Raw genomic sequence first — 13,181 nt, 5'->3', positions numbered from 1 at the left:
AGGAAAATTCCTTGGCTCCAGCCTTTGCCAGCAAAATCACTGGAACCCTAGCCCCTGGATTTCTTTCCCTGAAAGAAACACATTTCAGATCAGCCACCAGGATGTCTTTAGCTCTCCAGGGCCTTCCACCTCCTCCTTTGGCTTCCAAATATCAGGAAGTGGCTCTTCCTCTGCTCCTATGGGAGCATCATCCCTCCTGCTGTTATCTGTTGTCCCTCTCAACATTGCCCACTGTCACCACCATTGACTTGGGGCTGCTTCTGTATTCTGCAGAAACATCAGAGTGGGGACTGAAGGGACAAGGAAATGTCCTCCATCCCTGGCCTTGAACTTCATGGTCACATTCTGACACAGCCTTGCTAGTAGAGTTCTTGCAGTTCTTTACCCTTCCTCTCTCCTGAGGAAGATGGCAAAAAGCTAGAGGGATTGACTGGACAATCAAACAATTTCAGGGACCTTGAACTATGTTGCATTGAAATGAAAATGAAACACAAGTATGTTTTGGAATTCAGAATTTTATCAAATTTTAGAAAAGTAAACCCGTGCATTTACTGTATTTTATGTAACATCCCCAGCAGGATCTGGGGCAGCACACTGTAATCAAACACATTAATATATCTGCAGCAATTCACATGAATATTCACACTGAGTAGGATAAATAATGGCTATAAATAGCCTCAATTCAGTTTAGGTCATGTGTTGCCACCAAATCAGTTCACATAAGGTCAGGGCTTGCAGCTAAATGACTCAAGTACAAAAAAACTTCCATTTTTCAGAGGTCTTTGGATTTTCAAATTGTGAACAAGGGATTGTATTGTGTTTAAGGAAGGCGATCAAGAGACCCAGTCTGCTCCACTGCTCTGCATCTTGGTGGACGTTAAGTATGCACATAGGTATAATTTAGAGAAATTTGTGTTGACCCTTCCCTACTTCCTGTTTATCAGCTATTTTGGTCACTTCTTTTCTCCTCCCATGACCTCTGAACCCCGTGTTTGATACAGTAGACACTGAGAGCACCTCTTCCCAGCTCCTAGCTGGGATATGGCTTGTAACAGCCTTGTCTAGATTCCTGCCCCTGCAGTTCACCAGGCCCCTTGCTTGGGGTCATATAGCCCCCTCCAACATACTGAGCATCTTCCCCAGAGTCAGGACCAGTGTGGTTCTCTGCCAGGGGACAGGCCAAAAGCTCATGTTCCCAGCACTCAGTCACCACCCTGTTGGTGCTGCTGTTGATTCTGTTCCTGTCTTAGTCCCATGCAATACTGCCTAGCTCCTGGTAACAGAGCTCCCACCAGGAGCATCGCCCATCAGCTGGGTTTTCATCTTGTTCTCCACACTCTGAGCCCTGGCTGGGGCTCCTCACCTTGGAGCCTCAGGCCTGAGATCTTACTTTGGCCCCTCAATCATCTTGGGAACTGGAGCCCTGCTCCCAAAGCACAGATCCTAAAGCAAAGCCCAACTTCCAAGCTGCAAAACCTCTACTGAAGGCTGCCACCTTCTGTCCCCTCTCTGGCCCAGGAGTGGATGTCAGATTTTTAGATGCAGTCTCCTCCCTTATTAAACAAGACCCACTGGCAATATTTGCCCCAGGACAGAGCAGAGTCAGATGAATGTGACACATATGATCAGAAGAACTGATTATAACCAAGAGTCAAATGGAACTCCTTATTTCTCAAATCCTGCAGGGGCATCTTCTATCATTTACTGGAACAAATTTTGTGTCATAATGTGCTAGAAGGCGTAACAACTTCTAGCGCCAAGTCAATTCCACACCTTGGACTTCTCCAATCACTGTCCAAGGACTTGCTGGATGAGCAATTTTCAGTGGAAGAAATACTCACTGTGAAATGAAGTGGTTGAATTCCTCACACCATTTTTCCGGATGAAGTAAAGTTGGTGGAGGATTTCTGAAAAATAAAAGCAATATTTTTCTTACAAAGAAAGGGTTCCGTTAAAAGCAAAATATCAACTTGCCTTTACTGATATTGTTCTAAATAGCTCTGATAAAATCTATTCTTGGGGCTTCCCTGGTGGTGCAGTGGTTGAGAGTCCGCCTGCCGACGCAGGGGACACGGGTTCGTGCCCCGGTCCGGGAAGATCCCACATGCCGCGGAGCGGCTGGGCCCGTGAGCCGTGGCCGCTGAGCCTGCGCGTCCGGAGCCTGTGCTCCGCGACAGGAAAGGCCACAACAGTGAGAGGCCCGCGTACCACAAAAAAAAAAAAATCTATTCTTATTTCTTCCTGGGTGAGAGTCATTCACCGGCGGTAAATTATAAAGTGCCAGCCCCTACTCATTTAGTGGCTCATTTCCATTGACTGAAGGCCAATCATGTCCACGGCTTTCTGCAGGACCTCTGAGGGTTACACAGATCAACAACATTCCTCAAGGAGCAGACACTGTAGTGAAGGGTGAGGCAAGCACACAGCCACTATAACTGAGAGCTAAGTATTATTAGCGTCATAAGAAAGCTATAAACCGAGTGCTAGGGGCTTGAGAGAAACAGACTTTTAATTTTACAGGATTTTCAGATCATTATACTACCATTTGAATTAATTATGTGATGCAATTAAAGTATACTTATAAATTCACTGGTCACATTTTTAACTCTTTCATATATGTCAACCTCTTGCAATAGGTACTGGAGAAAGCAAAACCACTAAGACAAGTTTCAGACCCCAAGAAGATCCTCGGTAGCAAGGAGGACATACACCTAATACAACTAAGTACTGGCAGTCCAAGAGAACTAGAGAACTGTGGAAAGACTCTGGTAACCAGACCATTTCCTGGTGGGAAGGTAGGAAAAGGAAAAAGTAAGAACCCTGCATTTGGCTGAATATTTACCCAAAGAGAATCAATTTTAAAACAGAAGGGACATTACCTTTAATTGATAAGAATTTTTTCTTTCTAGCTATTAATGGAAATAGAGGTTTGTGAGCAAGTCAAGTTCAACAAATGAAGAAAGTTACATTTCTGCACACCTGAATTATGACTGTAAATCTTAAACCCATTAAAAATCTTAAACACCTTTGTATATATAACCCTTCACTTGGGTTCTAACTGCTTCCTAAAGCCATAGATTGCTCAGCCTCCATAGGCAGAGGAAGCAGCAAGAATGACCAGAAATTTAAAAAATGTATCAGATAATGTGACTGTAATTTGCCTCTTCAATACCATTCCATTTTTCATTTCTTCTAGTACAATTTTTATTCTGGCACAATGCTGCCATATATATTTTCCTGAGTTCCCTGCATCTAGATTTGGCCATGTGACTGCGTTCTGGCCAAATGATATATTACTAAAATTGTTCTGTGGTGTTCCAGAAAGTCTTCTTAAAAGATAGGAGACATGCCATTTTTTTCTTCCCCCTATTTGCTTTCTGGAGCATGGATGTGATGGCTGGAGCCTCAGCAGCCATTTTAGACATGAAATGAAAATGAGAGCTATGAGCTGAGTATGGCAAAGAAGGTAGATAGGAAACTGGATTCATGATGACATTGTAAAGCTGCCATGCCAGCTCTAGACTGCTTCTCCCTAGTCTTCCTTAACAGGAAAGAGAAATAAACTTCCATCTTCTTTAAGCCACTGTTATATGCAATTAATCCTAATTGAGCTGATCCTATTTCAGACCTATTACATGATTAGAACACAATTTGATAAGTATATCACAACTACAAAGGTAAGTGGAAGCATAATAAAGGGGCAACTTACCCAATCTGGGGAGTTCCAGAAGACTTTAAAAAGAAAGTGAACTTGAGCTGGCCCCTGAAGATTGGTTGGATTTTTCAAGACAGAGGAGAGGGAAGCCATTTCAGGCTTAGGAAACAAGATGTACCAAGTCACAGAAGTGTAAAAAAGTCTGGTAGGTTCAAAGAACATGAGTAATTTTTTGAGGCTAGACTATATGATTCTTTCAGGTCTGGAGAGACAGTAGAAGGGAAGGATGAGGTGGGAAGGAAGAATGATGAGAGGAAATATATGGTTTCCCCATTCTGCATAAGAATTTAATCATCCTTCAGATCTTCTGATTCAAAGACCCAAAGGAAAATTATCTGTGTACCCACCTAGAAAGAGTAACAGTTGAAAGTTGCCCTTCAGTTATTTTGGAGACTGCCTCTATCTCATTCATTTCATTCAACAATATTTGCCTTTATCTTTCTCTGGCTTTCTTTAAATAATAAAAGTACCATCACATAACTTCTGCTTTAACACCAGCATGGCTGACCTGTTCTTAATGGCTCCAGCTGTTTGAGATTGTACATGCACATGTCCTCCCAGTTCACCCCTGTGGACATCTCTCAGTGAGCAGCTTACCCGACATCATCTCTACAGCCCTCTCCAGAGCTCGAACTTCCCTTGCTCTGCTCAGGTTTCCTGCTCATTCTGCTCTCATGGAGGTCAGTTCCACAGAGAAGAGGTGCTCAAGCAATCTACTGTCTAACACACTTCTTCCACCCCCAAAACCGTTAACTGTTTTTGCGTGTGGATGAAGAAGTTACTTGTAGACAAAGTAACAGACTTTATTAAACCCTAGTAAGCTTGACCTTGGCCAGCCGAGCATGGAGGGATAACCCTCTACTTTAATTAGAGAAATGACCTGGCAAGGGTTCACCGGAGGAATGGATGGAAGTGTCAATACTTGTGTAGAGAACATTGTCCACTGTCCCTTCCCTGTTTTCAGTCTGTCCCTCAGCAGGAACCATGGGCAGGGGCTACTGTTTATGTGTTGGCCTGAACCTCTGTAGTAGAACACAGAGGAAAACAGCAGATCGCCACCCACCCAGGCCACCACCAATCCATGGTGGCCTCACATGAACCCCACACAAGGAAACACTTTCTCTGAAGCTTGGCATCATAGGAATTTGGTTTTAGAGAAGCTCATTTCAACTTGTAGATGCCCCGCCTTTCCTGGAGTCCATCCATCATACTTAGGTTCAGTAAATTGAGGTCTTGTGAAAGATTACTATCTGAGTATAATGGAAACTAAAAGGAATTTGAAGGCTTTACAGTACTTTGTTTGCATTGGCAATATAAACTCTAGTTCTCCTGCCATCCAGGAAGAGCACCAAATAATAACAATTGCACCTTTTTGGCTCCTCTCAACACTACAGATGCAAACTGCAACCTTGCCCAAAAGGGTCTCTCCCTGAAAGGAGAGATGCTTCATATTCAGTGTGATAGAAGAGTCAGTGAATAGCTGAGATAGGCAGGTCTCACTCAGGTACGTGTACGGATGCTGAGAGCAGGATGTATGAATGGTGAGTCCTGAAAGGTCCACGAACCTGAATAACAAGCGCTCATTTGGATAATGTTTATAAACAGATAATGTTTATAAACATACCAAGGCAATGTAGAAAAGAGATTTAGTCAGTAAAGGAGAATGACTATATTCGATTTGAGGTTTGCCTGCCTGGATTTTATTCCTGTGTTTTGACCCTAAATTCAATTTCTACAAAATGATACCCTGCACACAGACAGGATTACGGCTACATGAGGCTAGCAGCAAGGGGCGATGCCCATTTTTGACATCATAATCCTGGGTCCAGCAAAAACAATGGAGATAAAGTTAACCTTCTTCCCCCAAAGCCTCTGTGGAACAAAATGATTTGCTGAACAGTCAAACTGAATTCATTTTAATTTCTGAAATAGAGAAGTAGCTGACTGGATGAAGGGGGGTACCTGACCTCAGGACAACCAATCCAAGTTTAATCTGGTAACCTATGCCAAGGCATGACCCCAAATGATAAGCTGGGTCAATTCGATTCTCTTTAGAAGGTTTTCCTTTTTTCTCACCTTGAACTGAGAAACAAAACAAACAAACAAAAAACCAGGAGAATGAGGCACTTTAGTAATGGGAGCTGAAGCTGAAAGATCCATGACGAGAGGCCATGGAGTACACTGTACAAACTGGTTTTAGGAAGCAGATACTAGGAACAGGCAGGAAACCAGGGAACGAGAAGAAAGCAGGCCAAGTAGAGGAGAAAGGAAGAAATGAGCCGCAAGGAACACAGACCCCATGATGGAAGACCATGTAGGTTTTTCTTCAGTTTCTTTTGTGAGTGCTTCTCCCTCTGGTGCACCTACAATATTATCGGCCCCAGCATTCTGTTCTTAGCTCTATTCTCCTCCCGTTCTACACGTTCACTGAGGGCTCACTATACGTCATCAGCTTCCTAATCTATATCTCCTGCCTCAATTTTCCCTCTGCCTTTTGGCTGGTGCATCCAGCTACTTATTAGAAGTTCCATTTTGATTTCCCAGGGGCACCTTAAAGTCAGCATGTTCAAAACCAAACTCATCATTTTCCCCTAAATCTGCATTCTACCTGGTTGTTGAAGTCAGAAACTTGAGTTCCCCCCTCTCCATTGACCTCACATCCAACTTGAAAAGGCAGAATAAGGGTTCCCCTTATTAAAGAAGTCCACATTCTAATGCCCAGAGCCTATGAACATGCTACCTTCCACGGTAAAAGGGATTTTGCTGATGTGATTAAGGTTAAGGACCTGGAGATGGAAGATTACCTTGGATTACCTGGATGGACTCAATTTAATCTCAAGTCCTTTAAAGCAGAAAAGAGAGGCAGAAAGAAAGAAGAGGCAGGACAGATTCAAAGTGTGAAAGGTGCTCTACTCGCCACTGTTGGCTTTGAAGATGGGGGAAGGGAGCCATGAGCCGAGGAATGCTGGTGGCCTCTGATGGGCCTCAGCTAATACCCAGCAAGGAAATAAGGACCTCAATTCTACAAATGCAAGAAACTGAATTCTGCTAATGACTCGAATGAACAAGGAAATCAGTTCTCCCCTAGAGCTTCCACAAAGGGGTACAGCCCTGCTGACACCCAGATTTTAGCCCAGTGAGATCCATGTCAGATTTCTAAGCTACAGAACTGGAAGACAATAAATTTGTGCTGTTTTAAGATGTTAAATTTGTTAGAAAAGCAACAGAAAACTAATACATCAATCAAGCACCAACAACTATCAGTTCTACTTCCTAAATTCCTTTCTTATCACCCCATCCCCTCCTTCACAGCCGAGTTCAGTCCCATCATCTCCATCAGCCTACTCCAGTAGCCTCCTTATTTTTCTCTTTCCCTCTATCCTCATCTCCCTCTAATCCATCTTGCACTTGGCAGCTAGAATTTCTTTATAACATACAAATCTGACCTTGTTATTTTCTTGCTCAAAATTCTTCAGTAGATCTACACTGCCAGCATGATAAAATGTCAACTATTTTGCATGATATACAGATGGCCTTGCCTGCCTATCTACCCAATCCCATCTCAAACCACCTGCCTATGCTCACGCAATGCTGCAGTACTGCACTGTGCAGAACTTGCAGCTCCTAAAGCAAGTCCTGTTCTTTCATGCCTTGGGGTCTTTGCACATGCTATACCTTCAGTTTTAGAATGCTCTCCCCAATTTGTCAACCTAGCAGGCTCCTACTCATGCTTCATGTGTATCTTTAGTACCCAGCACAGCAGCACTCAGTAAATTTTTGCTGAATGAATGACTACATGAATGAATGCACACAAACACACATATACTGTAAGTAAACCAAGAAATGATGCCAGGACAAAATATGACCTTGGTCCCCAAAGTAGCATAAAATTAGACAAATATGGAACAGCTCCTTTGAATGTGAGCAACTTCACAGCAAGCAGGGTTTGAGGAACAAAGGAGTCCACTTAGGTAGTAACTTGAGTTGGATTTGACAATATAAGCCTCATCTCTCAGCATTTGGGCTACCTTTGTAGCCCAAATGTCACCAGGTCCCTGAACATACTTGACTAAAGTGAGCAAATCAATCATGATTTAAACTGCATTATAGACACTATCTAATGTCAGGACCACTATATACATGCATGGGGGTTGGAGACAGAAGAGGATCAATACTAATAATTATCCCATGTTGAGTGGTATTACAGTATACCAAGCTCCATGCGAAGTGCTTCACATGTAGGACAACAGAACATCACAACAATCATATTCCTATTGCAATAACAATAGGAATTATTATTCCGGTTTCACAGGTGGGGAAAATGCAGCTTAAAAGAAGGAATTTGCTTAAAAACATCCAACTAAAAAGTGGAAGGGTCAGGTTTCAAGGAGGTATTTCTGTCTCCAATGCCTACCACACTGTTCTCTGTATTTCATCTAATGAAGAATCCATTACTCTGGAAGGTGAATGAAGAGAACATACATGCAAAAAATGACAGAAAAACAATTAGCAGGCAATACCCCTAAGAAGGTGCAAAATAAAGTCCTCTAATATTAAAGTACACTCAACAAGGAGACGCTGAGTAAAAGATTTATCAATGGGACTGAGTTAATTAAGAAAGACTTCCTGGAAGTTGTCAATTTTGAGGCAGGTCCTAAACAGGATACATCAACCAGTTGGTGAGAGGGGGAGGGTGTTAGGAAAGGAGAAGGAGAATATAGGGAGGAAGATACAAAGACTGAAGTATAATAGTTAATAAATAATAACATACAGTTAAATAAACACAGGAGTGTGTTCAAAAGCTATTCTATGTCTTTACTCATAAAAGCAATAAAGCAAGACATTTGAGCACAATGAACTATTCTGAGAGTGTTAAACACTGCAACAACACAGCTGCCATTCTGACAACTGTGAGATTCATTAATGAGGGTGAGTGGTTAGATCCGTGCCTACGTCTCATCCTTCAGTATCACCACCTAGCCCCAGCCAATACTGCTTTTTGCCCTAAGTCACATCTTCCCTGTTCAAAATTAATTATTTCAAAATTTTTGTATTTATTTGTAATACATGACTCCATCTTAATTTTTAAAAATTCCCCAATGCAGGGACATAGAAAGCAAAGAGCAAAACACCTCTTCGTTACCACCCCTAATCCCAGTCTCCTCCCTGTATCAGTATGGCTTGTATTCTCTGACATTTTGTTTTTGCATTTTAAAATATTTGTTATAAATACAATATATATATAAATATATAATATTTTTGCTGTGCTATAAATTATAATACAATAAACACAATATAAATTTTATATTAGTATTTATAATATATTTATAGTTGGAGACAGTAGAAATAGGATTATATGCTACATGTAAGTGTCCTGGTACCTATTTTTTCCATTCAGTAACATGGCTTAAAGATCATCCCATGCCAGTTTCATACCCAAATAGTTTTCCATAATGTGTGCAAACTATAGCTTAGCCATTCACCCACTGATGGATATTCAGGCTGTTTCTAGTTGTTTTTCACTGTTAGAAAGAAGGCTGAAATGGTTTACACGTGTCATAAGTGATTTCTAACTTTTAAAATGTTTTTTAGGTGGCGGACACCTCCTGTCAGTGAACATTTAGGATCCTGCCATGTAACTCAAATGAAGAGACAGCAGGTGCTGATTGCCTCATTTTCTCGAGGTGACCCAGTGAGCAGTTGTGGAGCAGAGGAGAAAGCGACCACCCAAAGGGCTTGTAGGGTTGTGAAGAGCACCCCTGGGTCACCACCCCCCAGACCACGCTGTGAATGAGAACTCTGAGTTATTCAACTCCACCAGGGTCAGAGCAAGAACCCTGCTGCTGGGGTCCCCTCTGCCCCTTGCAGGCACCTGCTCCCTGGTTCAGACAGTGGGTACCTCTGGGTAATTATCTTGACACATGGGACACAGACCAAGATTTATTCAAAATATACATATAATTCTGCTGAAGAGGAATCATTTGAAAAAAATTAAATAGCTGAAGATATTTCTTTAACATCAGAAAAGAGATGATATGAAAATGACACAGAAATCAGAAACACAATGCTATGCACTGCACCCTCAGTAAACGTGAAAGGCAGGTCCAGGCTAGAATGGATCCCCATGCAGAGTGCTAACTCCACAGTGAAGGCAGCTCTATCAGGGGCAGTCTTCTGAAGCAGGGAAAAGGAGGAAAGAAAAGGTTTGCAAGGACAATGCTAGATGGGAACATGTCTGGAAAGAAGCAAATGTAGGAAAGGAAAAACTCCTTCACCCTTCAAGTTCTCAACTGGGGCCTCTGTAGCAAAGGACAGACAACAAGAGAAAAGCACACAAATTTCTTTAATATAAGTTTTACATGCATGGGAGCCCTCATAAGGAAATGAAGGCCCGAAGAAACAGTTAAACCTGAGTATGTTGAAGAGTGGAGAGTCCTGGAAAGACGTGATGGAACAAAGAATATGAGTAAGTGTGGTGAACTGGGGAAACATAGCAAGGCCTATTCATGCAGGTCCTTTCTGTGTCCACTGTCTTGGTCTTTGGAGGTAAGGATGCTCCTTCCCTCCGGGTGCAGGGAGGAAGAGGGTCTTATGACTTGCTTCTGGGGAAGGTCAGAAAGCCCTTCCTGCACACACGATTTCTCAAATTCCTTCAGTTTGAAATATTCAATATGCCAAGGTCCCATATTCAGGGGTAGCGTGTCCTGAACCGTGTCACAAAAACAAAATGAGCCTAAGTCATATCTCAGCCTTAGATAACCACCGTCTAAGAAAGGAGAGGTTTTATGATTAATACCTATGATAATTTATTCTACAATAACTGAAGAAGTTATTAAAAGCGGTGAGGAGAAAAGCAAAGATTTGTACTTAAACTTCAAGCTTGTTGATTCCTTTTTTTTCTGATTCTTAATAACCTAATTTGATCCTGTCCCTTAAATAACACCGTTTGCAATGTTAAGCTGTAATCACTAAAATGTAAAGTTACCACATCAAATCACATGGCTCATAATAAAGCCATTTTTAGCCATTTACCATCAGTAAGTGACAAGATGTTCATTTCCTCCGGCTTTTCAGCCCAACAAGGATCTGTTTCCAAGATCATCTCAGAATCCCAAGGTTACATTATGTTCCCCACGTCAGGCCTGTGCTTGAGATAGGACGTGTCATGGAGCTTTATTAACCCTTGGCCACTACACTAACATTTCAAATGTTTACAAAAGGCATGAATTGCATTTTCTAATTCTCTCTAAAGCACATTGGGGTACCCTTCCTTTCTCTGTACTCTCACTATGTAAACACACAGGACACACAGGCAACTCAGCCATGCATGCAGAGTGCGAGAGAAAGTCAAGGACAATAGAAACTGCTGTATCAAGTGGTGTGTGGCTCACTGTCTGAGCCAATGTGGTCATTTGCTGACATCCATTCTTCAATTTCCTCCTTCAACAAGAACTCAGCAACGCCATCAAGTCCAACTGTTAGTGTCCAATGTGTCAGGGAAGTAGACCTTGCCCAAGGGCTGGCTAATGACCCTTTTCCTCTGTGGTCCTTTATGCACAGAGTGCAAGCCAAAAGTCTATTTTTTTTCACACACAGTTTTAAATGTATGATTTATTAATTCATGATTTTAAAGAGATGTGTTTCAAATAGATGACGTTTTCTAAATGCTTTTCCTATCCTCAAATTCTGGACTGTTTCTGTGGGTTCTGTGGGATTGTACTCATTGAAGGTGATCACTAAGGTGTGTCAAAGCATTTTGTAGATACAGAATCACTCCCCAATTCGGTTAGCATTTTAAGAAAAAACAGCTTTATATGTTGTGGGGTGAAAGTCACGGTGATAAGACAGTGGGCCAGGGAACAGGCAAAGCTAAAGAACATGGGTTAGACACGCTATGCTTTCCTGGAGTATCCATTTTTCTGGTGATAAGTTATTTAAAGTTGTTTCATATAAAAATCATTGGGGAGTAGGTGAGGGAGAGACAATAAAAAGTAGGACTTCTCCCTGCCTGGGTTCTGAACTAATTGAGGAACAAGAAAAAGTAATCAGCAGATTGAGTCCAAAATGACACCTTTATTACTGATAGAGCTGATCTCAGAGAATGTGGCTTTTACCTGCAGGAAGTAGGCTTTCTAAGACTGAAAGACAGAGTAGGCAGACTTATCCAGCTGGTCTTGGGGCCAGGGCTGGGTCCCTCACTCAAGGGCAGAGCCTTGGCCACTGAGCTGAGTGCAGGCTGAGAACAATCCCCCAGGGCAGGCTGACTCTCAAAAGAAAGAAGGGAAAGAGCTGGGATCTGCACATCCACTGCCTTCCCAAATTCACCATTTGCATACATCACTTCTGATCCTCTAGGCTCTATCAGTTTGGGTCCAATCAGAAGACAGGAAAAACACCCATAATTTGAATAGGGAAAATTTAATATAAAGAATTATTAACTAGTAATAGGGGATTAGATACTAAGGAGTGAAGAGAACTCTAACAAGTACACGAAGAGCAGATATGGGAGCAGCTACCATGTCTAGATGAGACAGATTATCTGAGGAAGAAACTAATTTGGAAGAGCCCCTGCCCCCAAACTCAAGGCTGAGACTCAGACCTCATTGGAAAAGATGTGACTATGGCCCATGGTGGGTGAAGTTCTCAAGGTAAAACAAGCCAGGGCTGGCAAACAGGAAACCAGCTGCCTGGTGCCTGAGACTCATAGGAAGCTGCCCAGTGGGTACTGGTAAAACTTGCTGGAGGGTGAGCACCACTGGGTGTCCCAAATGCCACTGATTAGCCAAAGGCCACAGAAACAAGAAGGAAAAGCCTCCCTGAAACCAGGAAGTGGGCCCTTTCCTCTGGCAGTGGCCTTCCAGTGCCCTCTACTGACAAAGCTTAACTTCTGCCATATGGCAAACGAGAAATGTTTAGGAGTCCACGCCGGTATCACAAAGCAGGGGAAAGAAGGGTAGATTTGGAGCTGAAAGGCACTAGATTAATAACTGGCACAGGAAAGAAGTGAATGAGAAAACAGAGAGAGGCTAGGAGTCTTAGAGAGAGAGGTTAGGAGTCTTACAATGTTCTTTTTTTTTTTTTAAGATGAAACACCAGATTTTAAGAAATTTCTATTTCAGGGTAGGGGAGGGAAGGATTGGGAGTTTGAGATTAGCAGATGCAAACTAGTATATATAGGATGGATAAACAACAAGGTCCTACTGTCTAGCACAGGGAACTATATTCAATATTCAGTGATAAGCCATAATGGAATATAATATGAAAAAGAATACATATCTATAACTGAATTGCTTTCCTATACAGCAGAAATTATCAATAACACAGCACTGTAAATCAACTACACTTTAATAAAATATTTTTTAAAAAAGAAATTTCTATTTCAGGCTTGCAATAGGTAACTTCCAACCATGATCAACTGAATGAGTCCAGTCTCCTTTGCCTTAGGAGCACTTGTTGGATATATTTT

The 13,181-nt window shown here is 42.1% G+C and overlaps 1 protein-coding gene across 14 annotated transcripts in view; it reads right to left on the bottom strand.

Annotated features, from left to right (window-relative positions):
- Positions 1-13,181, bottom strand: part of MYO3B (myosin IIIB) — a 506,873-nt gene that overhangs the window by 314,431 nt on the left and 179,261 nt on the right. For all 14 annotated transcript variants that reach the window (XM_079925177.1, XM_079925176.1, XM_079925182.1 and 11 more), the window contains one exon: positions 1,842-1,907. In XM_079925177.1, coding sequence (XP_079781303.1) covers positions 1,842-1,907 — 66 coding nt within the window. The remainder of the gene's footprint in view (positions 1-1,841; positions 1,908-13,181) is intronic.

This window comes from Stenella coeruleoalba, assembly GCF_951394435.1.
Source record: "Stenella coeruleoalba genome assembly, chromosome: 6".
Taxonomy (NCBI): Eukaryota; Metazoa; Chordata; class Mammalia; order Artiodactyla; family Delphinidae; genus Stenella; species Stenella coeruleoalba.
This window is presented reverse-complemented; position numbering and strand designations above follow the sequence as displayed.